This window comes from Rhizopus delemar, genomic scaffold (assembly GCF_000149305.1).
Source record: "Rhizopus delemar RA 99-880 supercont3.12 genomic scaffold, whole genome shotgun sequence".
Lineage (NCBI taxonomy): Eukaryota > Fungi > Mucoromycota > Mucoromycetes > Mucorales > Rhizopodaceae > Rhizopus > Rhizopus delemar.
Genome location: NW_027137838.1, coordinates 839,075 through 858,520, shown reverse-complemented (window position 1 = coordinate 858,520; position 19,446 = coordinate 839,075). Strand labels below are relative to the sequence as shown.

General features: G+C 37.6%; 8 protein-coding genes across 8 annotated transcripts; 4 read left to right on the top strand and 4 right to left on the bottom strand.

The window, feature by feature from the left end:
* Nucleotides 1-1,336: 1,336 nt before the first annotated feature.
* Nucleotides 1,337-3,168, bottom strand: RO3G_13613 (uncharacterized protein; the record flags this gene model as incomplete). Its single annotated transcript, XM_067668197.1, has 7 exons — nt 1,337-1,749; nt 1,800-2,176; nt 2,233-2,267; nt 2,310-2,438; nt 2,488-2,691; nt 2,773-2,951; nt 2,997-3,168. 7 exons carry the CDS (start codon nt 3,166-3,168, stop codon nt 1,337-1,339), a joined length of 1,509 nt encoding a protein of 502 aa, XP_067524298.1.
* Nucleotides 3,169-3,543: 375 nt separating this feature from the next.
* RO3G_13612 (uncharacterized protein) lies at nt 3,544-4,143 on the top strand (the record flags this gene model as incomplete). The annotated part of the gene is made up of 3 exons (XM_067668196.1): nt 3,544-3,834; nt 3,886-4,007; nt 4,074-4,143. 3 exons carry the CDS (start codon nt 3,544-3,546, stop codon nt 4,141-4,143), a joined length of 483 nt encoding a protein of 160 aa, XP_067524297.1.
* A 638-nt stretch (nt 4,144-4,781) lies between these two features.
* Nucleotides 4,782-7,119, top strand: RO3G_13611 (uncharacterized protein; the record flags this gene model as incomplete). Its single annotated transcript, XM_067668195.1, has 3 exons — nt 4,782-4,981; nt 5,031-6,996; nt 7,048-7,119. 3 exons carry the CDS (start codon nt 4,782-4,784, stop codon nt 7,117-7,119), a joined length of 2,238 nt encoding a protein of 745 aa, XP_067524296.1.
* Nucleotides 7,120-9,674: 2,555 nt separating this feature from the next.
* RO3G_13610 (uncharacterized protein) lies at nt 9,675-10,475 on the top strand (the record flags this gene model as incomplete). The annotated part of the gene is made up of 1 exon (XM_067668194.1): nt 9,675-10,475. The coding sequence occupies one exon, from the start codon at nt 9,675-9,677 to the stop codon at nt 10,473-10,475; it is 801 nt and encodes a 266-aa protein (XP_067524295.1).
* Nucleotides 10,476-10,851: 376 nt separating this feature from the next.
* On the bottom strand, nt 10,852-11,521 carry RO3G_13609 (uncharacterized protein; the record flags this gene model as incomplete). The annotated part of the gene is made up of 2 exons (XM_067668193.1): nt 10,852-11,454; nt 11,516-11,521. 2 exons carry the CDS (start codon nt 11,519-11,521, stop codon nt 10,852-10,854), a joined length of 609 nt encoding a protein of 202 aa, XP_067524294.1.
* Nucleotides 11,522-13,398: 1,877 nt separating this feature from the next.
* On the bottom strand, nt 13,399-13,779 carry RO3G_13608 (thioredoxin; the record flags this gene model as incomplete). Its single annotated transcript, XM_067668192.1, has 2 exons — nt 13,399-13,530; nt 13,591-13,779. The coding sequence occupies 2 exons, from the start codon at nt 13,777-13,779 to the stop codon at nt 13,399-13,401; spliced, it is 321 nt and encodes a 106-aa protein (XP_067524293.1).
* A 600-nt stretch (nt 13,780-14,379) lies between these two features.
* RO3G_13607 (uncharacterized protein) lies at nt 14,380-15,426 on the bottom strand (the record flags this gene model as incomplete). The annotated part of the gene is made up of 5 exons (XM_067668191.1): nt 14,380-14,657; nt 14,706-14,738; nt 14,889-15,027; nt 15,080-15,126; nt 15,183-15,426. The coding sequence occupies 5 exons, from the start codon at nt 15,424-15,426 to the stop codon at nt 14,380-14,382; spliced, it is 741 nt and encodes a 246-aa protein (XP_067524292.1).
* A 1,958-nt stretch (nt 15,427-17,384) lies between these two features.
* RO3G_13606 (uncharacterized protein) lies at nt 17,385-19,391 on the top strand (the record flags this gene model as incomplete). Its single annotated transcript, XM_067668190.1, has 3 exons — nt 17,385-17,640; nt 17,689-18,118; nt 18,167-19,391. 3 exons carry the CDS (start codon nt 17,385-17,387, stop codon nt 19,389-19,391), a joined length of 1,911 nt encoding a protein of 636 aa, XP_067524291.1.
* Between the last annotated feature and the right edge of the window lie 55 nt (nt 19,392-19,446).

The following is a 19,446-nucleotide window of genomic DNA, read 5'->3' as shown; positions in this document are numbered from 1 at the left end:
AGCGTATGTATTGGTTGTTAATTAAGACTCTTTCAAGTTAGGTGCTAGAAGATGGGTATTCAGATATTCTTTTTTTAATAAGACAAAAGATATATACGCACCAAACTTTATCTGATGTCTTCAATCGTTCAAAGAGTAACTGAATTGATCTATAACTCTTATCATTAAAAGAGCGTTTTTTTTTTTTATAATTCAAAAACTAAGGCTGAACAAAAGTCATTGTTTACTGACAAGCATTGATAAAGATTTTCGTTTATCGAATGCATTGTATGTTACTAACATGATTCCTTTCTGCAAATAATTTACAGCCAGTCTTTCATTAAAACAATATTTCTTTTTAAAAAGCTTAATTAAACAAACATAGTTCCTTTTTGAAATGAAAGAAGTAAAACTACATCTGAAGTATCGCTTGTTTGAAAGAACATGTTATTTACCGTTGAAAATGCTACCCTTTGTCTATTCAACATGTATATTTTTTTGTATATTTTAATTAGAATGCATAGTCTTGCTGCCTCCAAAAGAATGTTGACGACTTGAAGCAAATTCTCAGCAACAACAAGTGTGTTGTTCTTTTCTTTACTGCTTCTTAGTCTAGTTCCTGTAAGTGAACAGTAGGTGTATACATACTTTAGGTAATTACCCTCCCTCTCCCTCTTTTTGTTTTTAAAAAATTCAAGACAATGCACAAGGATGCCAGCCATTTACTTTACAAAGGATGATATAAAGGCTTTCAACATTACTAGTGCTAATTCTAGTATCATCAGATTTAATGTCAAAGCTGTTTGCAATTAAATTAGTTGCATAGTAACAAGCAGCGAAACTTCTTTTTTTATATCTTTTATTGGTTTTTATTACATATGCATATGTACCCTACACGTTTATTAGGATTTTTAACTCCTTAATGATCGCGCTTTTTCTTTTTATCTTGATCTATTTCTGATTTTTGCCTTTACAGATGCAAGTTTAAATATGGACACAGAGCAAAAGGTTCTTTTTATCCCCTTATTTTCAGATGCAAGGAGGGGTTTATAAAATAAAAAAAAGGGGGGATAGGTAGACAAAAGTGAACAAGACAGGCTGTTTAGAACCTGATATATAAAAAGGGGGATGCCTAGATGATATAAAATAGCCCAATTGAAAGAGAGTAATAATATAATGCAAGATAATTAAATATCAGCCATTCCTCCTCAATTTCACAATAAATAACATGAAAAGGAGATACTGCTTACTCGAACCGAGATAGATGACTTGCTACGTTTCGTAGGCAACAAAAGAAGAAAACGCTATTGATTTTAGAGCGACTTTTACTATTTTTTAATTATTATTTTATTAATATTTATTCCTCTATTTCTTTAGCAGCACGAATTAAAGGTGAAAGCGATCTCAAAGGATCAGCGAGTGATAAAAATGGATGCTTCAACATGTCTTCAGCCGACGGACGTAACTCAGGATCAACCTCGAGACATTTTGATAAAAAGTCTTTAAAGACATCCGACAAGGATTCAGGGCTTTGAAGTTTGGGTGTACCGTTCGTTGCAATCAAGTAGAGTGCTCGAAGTGGATTTTCATTTAAATAAGGAGGTTCACCTTCGATCATCTCAATCGCCAGAATACCCAGGGACCAAATATCAACCTTGGCTCCATATTCTTTACGTGTCACAACCTCAGGTGCCATCCAGTATGGTGTTCCTACCATCGTCGTTCGCTTGGCTTCATTTTCATTGAGCTGTGCACAAAAGCCAAAGTCAGCTTGTAAATGTAGTTAGTATGCTATCATTCTGTGATCGTCTTTCTCTTACTCAATTTGATGTCTCCCTTCATGCTCAGCAAGATGTTATCACTCTTGATATCTCTGTGAATCACACCTTTAGAATGTAAATGGTGCAAGCCTTGCAAGACTTCTTGGCAGACAGCAGCAATTTGACCTTCCATCATCATATTACAAGTCACAACATCTGTCAGTGAGCCACCTTCCATGTATTCCATGACTACCCAAAGATCTCCTTTCCAAAGGTAAGAGTCTAAATAATTAACAATGTTTGGATGTTGAGATTTTTTCATGACAAGAATTTCATTGATGATAAGCTCTTTTTTCGGTTGCTGATCCAAGTTCATTTGTTTAATGGCCACCGGTATGTTTTCTTGTCTGTGAGCTATGAACACACCACCCGAAGCACTAGAACAGAAAGGTTACAATCGTTTCCTTCTTATTGTTCTCAGTAGCTTGCTTACCCTTGACCGATCTTGACCATGTTGTGATATATTTCCTTTGGATCTTTGTTTATACAAATTTCTTTTAATTGACTTACAACATCTGTTGATTGAGAAGGTTGTTTTGCTTGTCTACGTTTTACTACAGGTGTTTCTTCTTCAGGTATACTGGTACTTATCTCACTTGTATTATTGCTTTTCTCTATAATGGATGATCGAGGAGACGCCTTTGTAAATTAATTAATATTGTGCACAAGTACTATTAATATCACTTACAGTAATAGATGATGATGATGCTCTTTTAGTGTAATCTGACAATTTTAGTTTTGACAATCTACGTAATGAGTTTGTAATCGCATTTCCTCCACCAGAATTTTTTAATATAGATGATGCACTACTGTCTCGTTTGTTTGGTATTTTTTGCCAAACAGCATCATCTCTTGATGATTCTTGATAGAATTCAATCGCATTAATGACAGCCTATATAAAAGGAGTAACAGGTTGAGAAAGGGAGGATGAATAGGAGTGAATAAAAGATATTGGTATCTCCTTATAACTTACTTGTGGATTTTGCTCTTGTTCGATTTGAGTGATACCACTTGATTTTAATAACGTATGCCATTCTTTTGGTAAACCAGTGAACTCGCCAGTTGTCGCATCAAATCCAACATGTGTAACATGCCTTGTGTTGTAAGGGGATGATATGTCCATTGTGCTCATACTCACAGTAGGAGGATTACCTTTAAGATATTAGTAAACGCTGTTTTAAATCATCTGTATTTTACCTTGGCTAAAACCACCTACAAATTTATCCAAGACACCTTTTAATCGAGTCTTTTCGTCATTGGATTTCTGTTCCATTAACTGAGTTGAATTGTATATTTTAGAAGTACGAGATTTAGCTAATGAAGGATGAGACTTGAGAGATTGATTAGGAAGTAAAGTATGGCCAATCATGTAAAATAATAAAACTGCATACACAAAAGAGAAAGAGAGAGAGTAAAAAAAAGGAAGAGGAGAGAAAATAAACTTTCCACAATTGTTTATGTTTTATTTTTATTTTTTATAAAAAGCATATGTTTTAAAAAAAAAGGAGGAGGGGGGAGAGAGGGGTAACCATAACAACAATACACACGTTTTTTTTTTCTCTGTAATAAACAGAAAAAAAAAAAGGAAACTAATAATTTATATAGTTGATGAAGAAAGTGAAGGGGGTTAGTTGATGATATGACATAAAGATTATTATATATGCAGTTCAATGAGTCTCCGAATCAAAATAAAAAGTATATAAATACAAAATCTTGATTTACTGAATTTGTATCGACATTGAATATGCCAGAAACACAAAGAAGAGTACTCATTGCACTTGATGAAACTGGAAGTGGAAAACAAGTATTGGATTGGGTTCATTCCCATCATATTTTAGCGCCTGAAGATGAAATTACGGTTGCTACTGCAGTAGATGAAGATGTTTCTCATGTTGAAGGTCCTGGTATGCAATCAGCACCCATGTCCAGCACAACCAATGCAACAGAAGACTTTGCTACAGATCTTCGTATGCTGGAACGTCATGGAAAGCAACACTTGTCCAGTGGTATTCAAACACTTCAACAATTGGGTTATGTAAGTCATCTGACAGTTGTACGCTTAAGCAAAAATTAATGTTTTGTTTAGCACAATGCAAAGCCTGAATTACTAAAGGGTCATCCAGGAAGAATGATTACAAAATATGCCAAGGATCAACAAGTGGATTTAGTTGTCTGTGGTAGACGCCATAATCGGGGCGTTTTGAAAAGGTAAAATAATAAGAATGTTAAGAGGGAAAGAGAGAATGATATAAATCCTTTTTTGATTTATAATAGGAGCCTAATGGGATCTGTATCTGAATATCTTGTTCATCATCTTGATTGTCCTATTTTGGTTGTTCAATAATTATGTTATATAATAAAATCCATTGTACATACATCGTAAAATAACGCGTTCTTCTTTTTTATAACAAGGATTGTTGAGAAAAAAAAAAGGTATTTGGGAGTCACATTTTTCAAATGGTATGTCTCTATTTGCTGTTTAACCACATAAAATTTCGCCAGCTTGTCAAACTCAACCCGAATGATTCACTTCCCCTTTTATGGTTCTCATTTCCTAAGCGAAAATGATAGCAACCCATTTTGTTTGAATAGATTAAATTGACTGTAACGAAAATAAGCCATTTTCTAGTCAAACGACAAGGGGAGAAGACATTCATTTGGCAAAGAACATGATGGAAACAGCAAGAAACAAACATGCATCCTGATTGCAGAGTAAAAGGCGGAGACTGTTTAGTTTTCAGTCTTTTTTCATACTTCTAGTTAAAAAGCATCTCAATCACATGCGCTAGAGTTTAGCTCTGCACTATTTTTAAAAAAGAGCTAAAAATACAGTGTCTGAACCAGACATCCCTCTCAGTACTGCTACAGAAAAGTAAAAAACGCATGCCCTTTTTCATTTCCCGAATTGTATTTTTTTTTTTTTCTTCATTGATTCTCCTTTTTTACAAAAAAAACAAAAAAAAATACCACCTAATATAACCAATGTCAAGGATTTTAAAACTTCCTTCTTTAAAAAACGCCTCTGAGGATGACAAAATAGGTCAACGCGTCATACTGCCTACTTTAGATAACGTGACAGGCACACTTCGTTATCTTGGTCCTATCGATTCAAAACAAGGTACCTGGGCAGGTATCGAACTCGACGACGTAACACTAGGCAAAAACGATGGCAGTGTTCAAGGGTAATAGGAAATCCTTGTGTTTTACATGAAATAATTAAAATTGATGTAGAAAAAAATACTTTAAATGTGCACCGAATTCAGGCATCTTTATTGCCAGTAACAAGATCACCTTCATCTCTCCCCCTTCTCCTCCAGTCGCCATCACCCCTTCTGTAAGTACAAAACGGCCCACAAAGAAATCCACTTTGAAAAAAGTGGCTTCTCAATCGAAAATTGCACCTCTTAGAAAATCCACTCCACCCATCCCTACCACGAAACGATCGATTCAGCCACCTGCCGTCAAACGGCTCACACAGACCCCTTCTTCATCACTCAGGACCAACCAGACACCTTCTCCGTCCAACTCGTCACTCAAGACGAGCCAAACGCCTTCCTACAAGACCAGCCAGACGCCTTCTTTCAAGACCAGTTCAACGCCTTCCCTCAGTCAAACCTCTTCTTTTAAAACAAGCCAGACGCCTTCCTACAAGACCAGCCAGACACCCTCTCAGCAACCCAAAAGACTCACCAGGACGCCTTCATCCGAGACGGCGACACCCATCGAGACGCCCCCACCCCCTTCCCCATCACCTGCAGCAGCAGCGGCGGCGGCAGCAGCAGCAGCAGCAGAGCAAAAGGAACAAGAAGAAGAACAAAAGAGGATCAATGAAGAAAAACAGCTGCTGTACGACATGTTGGAAAAGGTCCAACGAGAACGCGATTCACTCTTGCGCGAGATGAAAAACAAAGAGACCGCCTGGGAACGTTTGCTGTCATCCAAAGAAAGTTTAAGACTTCAAGTAGAGGACAATGAGGTCCAGTGCAAGCGGCTGCTGCACGAGCTCGAGACGATCAAGCTCGAAAAGCAGCGACTCGAAGAGGACGTCAAGGAACGTGAGGCTTCGATCGCAAAGAACGTGCGGGACGATGAAAGGCAGGTGCAGGACAAACGACGTATTGAACGTCTCGAGGCTTTGGTGAGCGACCTTCAGCAGCAACTCGAGCAGCAGCAGGCGCTTCAGGTGCAAAGGGAAAGAGAGTATGCGGGTACTGTGGAGCAGATGCGAAAGGAGGTGAGTTCAACGGAGGCCATGACGGCCTCATTAGAAAAGGAGTGCGAAGACATGCGGCGGACGGGTATCGAGGCCGTGCGTGCGGTCGAGCTGTCCATGACTGAATTGAAGGAGCAGCATGCGCGAGAACTGAGAGAAAAGGAGGCCCACATTGAACATCTGGGTCTGGTGGTGGCTGATCTGAAGCACAAGCAGAGTACACTCTTTGACGATGATGAGCTTGGAATCGAAGAAAAGCTAAAGGAGATGAATAATGCCTATCAGGGCGATCAAAGGCATCGACTGGAGGAGCAACTCGAGCTGACCATGACAGAGCTGGACAGTGAAAGGCATCGGATCAAGGCGTTATTGCATGATATTGAACAGCTCAAGCTGGAATTGACTCAATCTCGACAACACGCGCTTTCGATCGAACAGAAATTCCAAAACTTACAGACCGACTTTGAAAAGGAGTTGGAAGACAAGCGACGACTCGTGGAGGAATCGGATCATGCGTTTGAAGCCCAGACGAGAGCAGAGGAAGAGTATGAGCAAATGAAACTGTCAAAGATGACCTTAGAAAAACAACACGGTGAGTTACTGGAGGCACACAGACAACTTGAACAAGAACATAATAAGCTGATGGATGAAATGCTGGCGCTCGAGAGTCAAGAGGCTGCTCACCTAGAGAACGGTGGGGATGTGGTCCTACAAGAAAAGTGTAAGCGATTGGAGGCAGAAAATAAATCACAGCGCGACAGTCTGTCCGTCAAGGATGAGCAGATCCGAAAGCTCACAAAAGATGTCAATCAGCTTGAGGCTTTGGTGGAAAATAAGGTGTTTGGCGATTCAGAATTAGAAGAGCAATTGGAGTTGGAGAAAAAGAAGGTGATTGCATTAGAAAGAGAATTAAATCAAATAAAGTACAATATGATGACAACACCAAAAGAACTTGATAAATATGGACATAACTCTTCTCGATTGGTAAGTTTATAAAAAAATGGTATACACAATCCCATGAACATGTTTTAATAGTATTGTGAAAATTGTGATGAGTATGATGACCATAATACTCAAGACTGTCCTAATCAAGACGAGACTTTTTAAATAATAATAATAATAATGCGCCATTTTTCTTTCTGTACATAAGAGCAAACCCAGTTGTCCCTATTAAATTAACTTTAATACCCCGAATCAAAAAGTTGTCACCCAACGGACCCTATTAGCGGCCCTATTAAAGTTAATAGGTCTTAAAATTTCGCCCAAAGGTATTAAAGTTAATAGGAATTATCAGACCTATTGTGAGATTGGAGTTTGTAAGTTTTTTGTAGTATAAAGTAGGCTTGTTATAAAGGGTTTTTGACTTGAAACCAAGTTTTTGAATAGTGTTTGGTTCTCAAAATAGTAATAGATTGAATATAAGTTCGCTTGTAATAAGTGACCACAAGATCTTGTTAAGTAGATCAAACTGTTTTGAGTAAAGTAAAATAAAAAGATAAAATAAAAGGGATTACAATGAAGTGCATATGCTTCAAGGGAATTCTTGTTCTTGATGTTAGGTAAAATAAAAGAAAAACAAAGAAATTTACTTTGAGTGATATTTATTATGCACACGTATTTGTTTATATTTTTCTGGATTTGAACCAGTTAGACAGAGAAAAGTCAAATGTTGCCAAAGTTTGCTGCACTGCGTTACACTATTATCTTTGGTGTAATGCTATATGTAAATCAATAATGGATCTTCAACTTTCTCGCTTATATATCATCTCAGAATGCATTCAGTTGACTTCTCTATACATTAAGAATGCGATAAGCTGATGGATGATTGCGTTTTTAGATTAAATAAAGCTGAATTTTACTATGATAAACATTGCAAAACAACTTCAACTACATCGTTGAATTTTCTGACATACAAAAATATTCATCAACGCAGTTGGCAGAGTAATCATGGGTTTTGAAATGCACAGAGTGATATCCGTATTCATAAGCTATCTGGTGGGCGGCAGCTGCTATTTTCTGGTAAGGTAAAAATCTAGCTTTGCTAGTAGTTTTGTACTTATACTGAAGAAAGCGGTAATCCTTAAGTTAAATGACTTTAATAATACCAATAAACACGCTTCGGCACATTCTGAAACGGCAGCAAAAAGTTTTTTGTCGTAGGTTGATGATTACAAGAAGCCATTTGCAGTGAGACGAAGATGATCACCAATGCGATCTCGGTTGATGGCTTTATGACTAGAAAGTGACCTGACATAGTGGGTTTCTTCATCATATTCAAGATTAAAGCCTTTCAAAGCAAGAAGATACTAATTTGCTACGTTTTGGAACTGCTTAAATTTGCTGCATCATTCCGCTATAGCTGCGTAAACATCGTCAGAACTCATGTCAATTTTAAAAAATATAGTGTAGAAATTTTAATAGGGTCCAAGTTAATAGGAACCACAAAGTGACTCTTGCGCAAAAGGTATTAAACATTTAACTCCGACCGATTAAATTTAATACTTTAATAGCGACTTTGGGTTTGCTCTAAAAGATTTCATACGATTGTTTCAATTTCCTTGTACTCCTTTACAAGATGTGCTAATTCATCTTCTATACTTGACATGTATTCTGTCATTTCATCAAGCACTCTTTCCATTTCATACCAATTGATGTTACTCTTTGGTTGTGGTTCAAGTGTCGATAAAGTGTCTGGCTCTCTACTGTTCTCTTCCAGTTGTTGTCCCACCTGAGCCAATTGATCTCGTGCGATACATCTTTGACGAATTCTGTTTTCTAATAAAGAATAAAATTCGTTCTCTAAATCATTTGCTCTTTTTTCTAAATCCTCATCAAAAGGTTCTTCGATGCCTATCAAAAGAGGATGGTTTAAATAAGAATAGGCTAGAGTCTGTAAAGCTCGTACCTTCAAATAAGTCTACATCGTCACTACCTAATAAATTCACGTTGGTGATGACAGTTTTGAAAAAGGACGTTATCCACTATAGATGTATAAGCATAATGCACTAATAGAAAAGAACAATCGTATGCATGTGTACCTCTCTTAATTCTTTCTTTATCAGCATTCTTGTTTTTTCATGTAGAGTTGGTGCGTAAACATCCACTGTTTCTTCAAGTTTTTCTGTCATAAGAAGCATGCACTCATAAAGAATCTGTGCTTCTATTATCAATTTTTTATAATCTTCAGTTTGTACACTAGAAATAGATGGTGAGCGTAATCGAGCTTTTTTTCGAACACTTTGCATTGTTTTGGGTATGTGAGAAAGAAGGAGGCATAAATTTGAGGTCACAGTTAAATTGGTTGTGGTTGTGGCTTGGGCATATAAAATAAAAAAGGACTCCTCCTTGCTTTTTTTTTTTTTTATTAAACTTTATAGACAACAATGAGTTTCAGTGGCTGGAAAAAATATATCGAGGAAGGGGATTTAGTGATAGTTTATATGGTAAAGAAATTAGAATTAAAATATTTTAAAAAAAAAGAAAATAAGCTTACACATAACAAAAGTCAAAAGAGAACATGGTGCCTATTACCATAAAAAAAGATGGAGAGTTCAATAATCGCTTTGGTACTTATAAACACAATGACATTATTGGAAAAGAATTTGGTTCAAAGGTAAACAAAGGAGAATGTGTCAATGGATGGATTTTAAATAGAAGAGTAGATGGTTTCGTCCAATTACAAAGGTTTTGTTTATTTGCTTCACCCAACACCTGAATTATGGACACTCGTTTTACCTCACCGCACACAAATCTTGTACATTGCCGACATCTCATTTATCACGACTTCATTAGAACTTAAGCCTGGCGTGAGTGTGATTGAATCAGGCACAGGATCTGGCTCGTTTTCACACAGCATGGCACGTACGGTCGCACCTCACGGCAAACTCTATTCGTTTGAATATCACCAAGAACGAGCCAGCTTGGCAGAGACGGAATTCAGAGAACACGGATTTGGACAAGTGATTCAGATGCATCACCGTGATGTCTGTAAGGATGGCTTTGGATTGCAAAACACAGTAGACGCCGTCTTTCTTGATCTGCCCGCGCCGTGGGAGGCCATTGCTTCGGCCAAGGAGGCCTTCAAACAGGATCGGACAGGCAAGATTTGTGGATTCAGTCCTTGTATCGAACAGGTGGCAAAGACAGTGTTGGCACTTGAAGAGAATGGATTTATCGATATCACAATGTATGAATGCCTTGTGAAGGAACATGGTGTGGTGCCTGTTCAAAAAGTAAGCTTTACAGATGTCGTCCAGGATGCCAAACAGAGAAAGGCCAGTGGAAAACCTACGGCAGATTCGGTTGCGATCAAGCGAAAGTTGGGTAGAGATGAACCTGTGCCAACGCCTCAGGAAGTAGAAGATTCAATGAGTTTGATGTTGACATCAAGGACGCCTGGTGAAACAAGAGGTCATACAAGTTATTTGACTTTTGCTACTTTCTTACCATCCATTGTTGCTTAGAGAATATAAATAAAACTGTACATTTTAATGAATAGATGCCCGTGTCCGTGTTTAATGTTTTATTCATCAACCACCTTTTATGGTAGAATGTGGTCTTGAGACTATATCAAGATTCATGCATGTACCACATTATGTATTTTAAAGTGTTAGGTTTTTATTATTCTATTGTATTAAAAAAAGAAGCACTGCTTTTTTTTATGCAAGACGAACAGGGAGACTAGCTCTGTTATCATTTGGTAAATAGGCCAATTGAAGGCAGCCTACTTGACTGACGGCAAAATCAAGAGCATAATAGCATAATCCTTGAAAGGGCAAGACAAGAACAGGCAATTGACCAGCACAGAGATGAGAATCGATAAGATAGAGAATGTCTGGATTATGAGAGTAAACATGATTTTGTTATCTTTTGCTGATTGACAGCATCAAATCGGACCCAGTATGCCATGAAGGGTGTACGAAAGGCCCAGACTCCTTGAGCTGCGTTATTTTGTGGATGAAAAGGAGAGGGTGATGATGATGCGGATGAACTGTTGGCAGGAGACAAAATAGGTGTGGGTGGACCACTGCTAATGATAGTTGCACTACGGTGGGATTCATAATTTGAAATTGTGTTGTCTGCTTGTTGCTTTTTAAATAAAAATGAAAATGGCCACTTTTTCTTTTTTTGAGTCGTATTATTATTTTTGGCTACATTCTCTGGTGCATTATTGCTATTGGTGTTACTACCATGATTACTGTTACTGCTATCATCACTGATGTTAACAATAGATTCTTTTGAACTCTCTTGTGTCTTTGGAGACTCTGGATCGATTATTGGATTATTTTCATAAACAACTTTAGCTAGTTTACTATTAATAATGGCATTTTTTGCTGCAAGTAACTCGAGTTCATTCATGGGTTCACCATCCAAATGTTCATTACAAGTTGGATCAATATCTTCTATTTCCTCGATTATATCTTTACTATTCCAGTCATATTGCTATCTATACATGTTAATATCCAAACAAAGTATATTTTCTTTTTTCTTTTTTTTTTTTTACTTGCATAGTAATTTGTTCCTGTTGAAGATAATTTCTTAAGGGTTGGCTTTATATATTTTCTGTTCTGTGTTTGATTATATTCATTTGGACCATAGTAATAATAGTAATGGTTATTATGATAATATGACATGGTTGAAACAAAAATAAAAGAGAACAAAAAAAAAAACTTGACAACAATCTTGTTATGCAAACAAATCATTCACTGAACACCAAACATTAAACTACCGAATTTATCGTCCGATAGTTTGATAATCTTGTTAAAGAATAGGAATACTTTATTGGTGTGCGTTTGTGTTTGTATAACAAGCTTTATTTTTAGTTTTCTTTTAAATCCTAATCTAACTCTATTAGCACATTTCATTTTATGTATTCAAAGGAGGAAACGCTTGTTGCAAATAGGGCATTGATTTTGAACAAGGTAAAGCAGCACTTGGTGACTGAAATTTATTGGCCTCTTGCAAGTCCGATATAGAATCATGATCGGCTTACTGACAATTAAGGAGAAAGTTCAAGGCGTCAAAGAAAGAGAAAGAATGTTACTTTTTCTTTTCTAAGCACTTTGACCGATTCAAAATTCTGTTCTCATCCAAATCAATAGACGATAGACATCAACTGCTTTCATTCTTAGTCTGTCAAAGTGATTGGACGCAGATACATGATTGATTCACTTTGCTTTTGGCCTTATTATAGTGATCATCGTCCAATGGCTTTTCCTTTGCAGTCTTTGTTGGTTCATTGTGATGATCAGACAGTATTTGCTTCCAAAGTGGGTGTCATTGCATTTTTTTGTTTGATCCTTTATTATAAAGATGATTATCGTAGTTTGATACGACTCTGAATCACAAAGACATCTGCGATCATCAAACACCGCAATCACTGCCTATGGCTACATGTATGGATAGTTGTACCAAGTTTCTATTAAAAACGCCTATCGTCATCAGTGACTTTTAAGGTGCAACACAGCTTGTGGTGAAAAGCTAGGCCATCTGTAGGGGCAAATTGACTTGGATTGGAAGAAACGCCAAACAAATTGTACAAAGCACGATAAACAACTGAATATTGACTAATGACATGAAACATCATATGTTATTTTACATATAAAAATATATATGAAAAGAAAGGTATTACAAAATTACTTGTACAAGTATCATTTGAAACAAACCTTTTTTTTTTGACAATAACAATGCCATTCTTGTTCTTATTACATCTTTTCATTCGTATAATAAACCAAGTATTACGTCACTGCTCCTCTCTTCCTTTAGAAACCGTCCATAATGGCTTACACTGAGGTTTCCCGAGAATAACTTCATTATGAAGCCTTATGTTTCATTTGGTTCAAGAGTACAAAGCCAACGTGTTGAAATGGACATACAAGAATAAAAGTAAAAAACAATGGCTTTTTTCCATGTGTAACCGATTCTACGAGTAACTAGATAACTTTTTACAAAACTATCTTCGTTTTCAAAAACCTAGTCTTTCGAAACTTTGTTCAATACAAACAGCAGCCGAAATACTAATAAAAAAAAGAGAGGGCCCAAACTTTGGAATGCATAAAACAGTAAAGATGAATGTGGCGGTGCTGTTAAACTCTTGGTACTTTAAAATTCAACCTTGTATTACTTTTTATGTGGCAATATTTACATGTAAAAAAATTCTTATTACAGGACCAATTTCGATGTGTATCTTTTTTTTTACATCGAAAAACGCGTAGTAAACAAAATGAATTCAATATACGCATTACTCTGTAAAAGGTTTAGTGGAATATAGAGTAGATTAAAATAGAAAAATACCCATGTACGTGAAAGCTGCATAGTCATACGCGATAAGCAGAAAATAAAAGAGGATAGAAAAAGGATTTGTTCTTTATTTGATATACAATGAATTTAAGCAACGAGGTTTTGAAGTTTGGTTGTAATAGCGCCAGGGTTAGCACCAACAATATCATCAACCTTTTCGCCATCCCTCATGAAGTAAAGGGTAGGCATAGCACGAACAGCGTATTCTTGAGCAATATCCTAAATAAAAAAAAGGGGATTAATCATCCAGGGCTCATACACACATACACTATAACTTACAGAAAGTTCATCAACATCAACTTTGACAAAGACAACGTTTTCGAATTTAGCAGAGAGTTGTTCTAAAATAGGAGTAATCATTCTACAGGGACCACACCAGGTAGCAGTGAAATCAATAACAACATACTTGTTGTTGTTAAGGATTTGGTTCAAATCAGCAGCGTCTTTGGGAACAGTGAAACCAGGCATATTTGTTAAATTAGATGTGAAAGAAAAGAAAAAAAAAGTGTGTAGTTTTGAAAAATTATTTTAAGCAGAGGGTATTTATACTCCTACAGAGTTTGTGTGATGGGTTATTATTAATAATCGATTTTATTGGTTGATGGATAGCTTAGTAATTCAAAGTCCATCTTGCTTATTAAAAGACAATGGTAGAATTTGATTTCAGAATTGCTTATTGATCCCTCCCCCCAATCGATAGAACACGAGAGAAAGTGATGATACATGCTTCTATTATTAATGTGTTTTATGACCGCCAAGTGGTTTCTAGGTATTTGTTTAATGACAAAAATAAACATTCTATTTGAAACAAAACTCTACGTATTCTCTCCGTCTTGACATGATTTAATCCAATGAAAACAGAGTATTTATTACATAATAAAAGTGAATAACAAAAAGAAGAAGACGATTGTAACAAATATTTTTATAATCAACCACCTATTTGAGCTTATGCTAGTATAATATTTCAGTAGCTCTCTTTGTGCTCCCATCACATTCATTTCAATATCGTCCGTATTTTGATCAATTCTATACAACATGAATACATGAACCTTCATCATCCCAATCTACTCACCTTTGAATCGTCTCTCTTTGTTCTGCAACCATCGTAGCCAGCTGCTGAAATATACTTCCCAACTCGGCTATGGTACTCTCAATGCTTTCAATAGCAGTCGATCTGTGATCAATGTATCTATCTTGCTCCATCACCATCAATTGTTCTTGCTGCTGCTGCTGGCTAATCATCGGTATACCCAATGATAAAGTAGATTCCTGTTGATCTTCTTCAACTACTTGGGTTGGTGGTGGTGGTGAACCTCTCTTTCTAGATTTCAACAAGGGTGAATTGGCTATTGCAACGAGGTTATTAGTTGTTCTTTCTTTTGTTCACTGCTTACCAAATGAAGAAGATGAATGGCTCGATGCTTGCTCTGTTGTAGAAAATAAAAATTGATCTCTTTTGTCTTTGGACATTTTCATGTTCTACAAATGTAAGACACACATCATCATTCACATGTATTTTACCTCTGTTCTAATTTCTAATACATCTTTAAAGCTCATGGAAGTATCCGCCAGCTTACTTTGTAAGGCAACTACTACGTTTGAGGTATGTTCACTTGCTTGCTTTGAAGATTGTTTTTGATGTTTGGTATAGTCTTGAAGCATTGCGATTTGTTTATTTAATTTTGCAATGTCTTGTTTGATGATAAATGTTAGTTCCTATAGGTCTGCGTATTGAGTACATTTGCTACAGTATAGTCTTCAAATTTACACTAATTTCAACTGGCTTATCATCGAATAATGTCTTTCTCTTGGCCACTAATTAAATGTGAGTTTTTTTTTTTTCTGTTCATCTTTTTTCTTTCTTTTCTTACATTTGGTTAGTTTGTCTAGTTTACTTGCTGTATTTGTGATTTGTCTACCGATTTCTGCTGCCATCAATGAAAATTCAGAACGAGGGTTGCCTCTTTTAGAGTGTTTTAGTTCTGGAGATGATGATAAGAGAGCCCTCTTTTCTAAAAGGTTATTGGGTGTACTACTTCTTAAACGTTTTCTTTCGCATAAAGAGTGAAATTCATTTGTTCTATCTTTAAATGTTGATATGGTCATCATTGCCATTATGGAAAGAGTTACAAGGATTAAAAAAAAAAAAAAAAGCCAAGGAAGTGTAGTGTTGGAACTATTTAGTTGGTTCCACGTCACAGAAACGCAAATTACCAAATATGTTACATCTTTTTAATTAAAATGTTATGAACTGTTTATAACGATAATCTACAATATAGATAGATCTTGCTTGTTTTGATTTATTTCTTACTTGGAAAGATCAACAGATTTTATCCGAGATAATGTAAAAGAAAATGAATTTATCAGGGCTTATTTGTGCTGTACATGCTACAAAAGCAGCACAAGTCGCTATCAACGAAGTTTCAATCGACGTCATATACATTACTTACAACCAAATACTATTGTCTTTGTAACTTTTGGCAAAATAAAGAGAAAGAGAGAGATGAAAGTCAAGAGGATCTGTCAATAATTTTTGTTTTTTAAAATTTTCAGCCCATCTTAAAAGAGTTTTATCCATTTCCTGAATCTATTTTTGATGTGCTACTAATAGAATAGCTTACTTGGCTTGGTATAGAACACAATCTTTCACCTAAAGAGATGGAAAAGCAAAGTGTGCTCAGTAGATTGTATTTAGAGTCCATAAAGCAGATTCATAGTCCATGATTGCTCAAGCAAATTATAAAAAGAAGTAATACTTGAAGAAAATAATGCAAAAAAAGCCACCAAGATCTGAGAGCGTGCGTGGCTGCCTACAACTTTAATAGAAAGATATAAGCATGGTTGCGACATGTTTATCGTAACAATGGCGCAAGTTATTGAATAAACAAAATGTAAGCCGTTCATATCCAAGAGAGAGAGAGAGAGAGAGAGAGAGAGAGAGAGAGAGAGAGGAAGCGGACTCCTAAAAGGATAAGGAGATTATGCAGCGAGTGAACAATCAAGACAAGAAGAAACAATTTACGTGAGATAATAAAGATCATTACAACACAATTCACGATACACTCTATGACTGATATACTTTTAGCAAGGATGAATGATGACAGCAAAAAAGATCAGTTTTTAAGAAATTGTTTACTTTATTTTCAAAAACATATAAAGAGTGCGACCCATTCGAGATACCAATCACTAGTTCATATAAGCATAAATTCACTTGTTTTTCTAATGAAAACCGTCGAGTGAACAAACCGTTTGTCCAGATCAATAGATCATCCACATTCTTTCCTCATGTTGACAGCAAAGAGTGCCAGCGATAAAGATTGTTTATTCAATACATGGATTTGGCGAGATCAATTGAACGATTCGGATGATTTCACAAAGCTCGTCCTTTCATTCTCTGGTGGTGAGTAAGATGGAGATGGTTTTATACAACGTCATTTATCGTTTACCATCTGTACGCCTTGATTCAAACATGGTGTGCACTCATTGTAGATTAAACAAGAACGAATGTGGAAGAAATCAACTTGAACTGTCTTGTGAACAGCTCTCGTTCCTCTTTTTTACATGTTTTGGTGTGATGAATGGAAAGTTTTATGTAAGTTACGAACGGATCCACATTGAGTTTTACTCTTTTTGATACAATTCGTATTCGCTCTCCGTTTCCTCCTATTTCACCATTGATTCTTTTTCAACAGTGTCTACCAACTCCTTCTTTAACCTAGACATAAAACAACCATTGAGTAGCAAAAAGAAGAGTGATGGTTTGACATGTTTATAAGACTGACCCTTGTGCTTGATTTTGAAACATGTATACATAAAAACATCCTAGATTGTATCAAAAGAAACAAACCTCTGTCACTGATTGACTGATTCCCACATTAAAAAAACATTTCAAATAGACTTTCAAGTGAAAATCCCCACACTCGTGTGTAACAACGGAATTTGAAATAGGCCTGAATGTAGAAGATGCGAATTTCATGTGATTTGAATGAAAAATCACTAAGCGTATTTACCCCTTCATCCACTCTTTTTTTTTTTCATAATTTTTTCTTCTCTTTTCTTTTTTCACTTTAAAGATGAAAGAGTCTCGAGCCACATTTAGCTTACAGCACACGTTACCCAGACTACCTATTCCATCATTAGAAGAAACATGTGCTCTTTATTTAAAATCCATCGTTCCTCTTCAAAGCAAAGAAGAACATGAAAAGACAAAGAGGATCGTAAGTGACTTTCTTCAGAGTCCCCTGTCCAAGTCACTTCAGCAGCGATTGATTGATCTCGATCGAGCCTCTCCCAATAATTGGCTAGAAGATAACTTTTGGTTACGAAAGGGTAAGTGGAGGGCTAGGTCCAGAACACGCGCCTAACTGATCCTCACAGCCTATTTGGAGTGGCGAAGTCCGTTGATGGTCAACAGCAATTGGTACATTTTGGGTCAAGACGATGCTCAGCATCCCTCTGAGCTGCTGGCGAACGGCGGTCGACAGCCCCTCGGTCATTTCTCACATTTTCAAGTGAAGCGAGCGGCCCACATGATTCACCGTGGTCTGGAGTATAAGGAGTGGATCGACCAAGAAAAGATTCCGATCGAAATGATCCGTGGAGAGCAAGGTCTCTGCATGTGGCAGTACAGTCGCATCTTTTCCGTGACGCGTGTGCCTCTGTATGGGTGCGATACGTTGGTCCAAGCGGATCCTAAAAAGGTACGACATATCACGGTGCTCTTGAGAGATCAAGTGTATGCCCTGAACGTCTATCGACAGAGCCCTCAGGGCGATTGGGTTCGAATGACGGCAGAGGAGATTGAGAGGTAAAGAAGTAAAGAAAGTAGAAAACATCAGAGACTGATATTTTAAAGGGCCCTTTTGACCTTGATTCATCACGTCCAACACCTTTCCGACCCATCGGCTCCTGTTCCCCTCTTGACCTCCTCGCACCGTGACAGCTGGACGGTGGCCCGTAACCATCTCTTGACGCTTGGCAATCGAGAGGCCTTCACCAAGATCGAGGACAGTTTGTTTGCCGTGGCCTTGGACGACTATGCGCACGGAACGGATAGTGCGTGTAGGACGAAGACGATGTTTTGCGGTCATCAGGGACTGGGCAACGGCCACAATCGATGGTATGATAAATCGATGACGCTCGTCGTCGAAAGCAACGGCCAGTGTGGATTCTCGGGCGAACACTCCCCGGTGGATGCGCTCATCGTGAGCTGGATCTTTGATCACATGCTCCAGACGCCCTGTTCAGGCTCCGCACATGCCCAATTCGTGCATCAGGCCGAACCTGATCCGGCGGTGGTCTTTGAGCACTTGGCGTTCAAGACAGATTCGATCGTGGACCGATGCCTGCGGGAAGCTCAAGTGATGGCAGATGAAACAGCGGGAATGAGTGACTCGAACGTGCTGGTCTTTAAAGGGTATGGTACGGATTGGATCAAGCGGACGGGAAGAGTACCCCCTGATGCCTTTTATCAGATGGTGCTTCAGTTGACCTACTATCGACTGCACGGCAAAGTGACAGCGACGTATGAGACAGCAGCCACGCGTAAATATCTCCGTGGTCGTACAGAGACCATACGGAGTTGCAGCACCGAGAGCAAGGCGTTTGTCGAAGGCTTTGATCAAGCGTTGGACGTGAAGACCAAGTATGAGCTGCTGGTGAAGGCCACCTCGAATCACCGCAAGTATACACAAATAGCAAGCGATGGCCATGGCTGTGATCGACATCTGCTGGCCCTTCGACTGTTGAATGCAGATCATACAGATGAGCAAGGTGTCAAGCAGGACATGCACCCTCTCTTTACAGACCCCATCTTTACCGAATCCCAAACCTGGCGACTCAGTACCAGTGGACTTCATGCCGGCATCCGGTTGATGGGCACTGGATTTGGTGCGGTTTATGATGATGGTTACGGAATTAATTATATGGCCGCACCCACTTTGGTCAAATTCGGTATTGAAACCAAACGTGTGCCAGAGACAGCATCCACAGATGAATTCATCAAGGTACTCACTCAAGTCCTTTTGGATATGAAGTTGCTTTGTGAGCAAGTAAACAATGATAATCATTCTAAACTATAAATACGTATGGTCACACTGGGACAAGAACTGTTTCTAAACTTTATTTTTCTTTTTG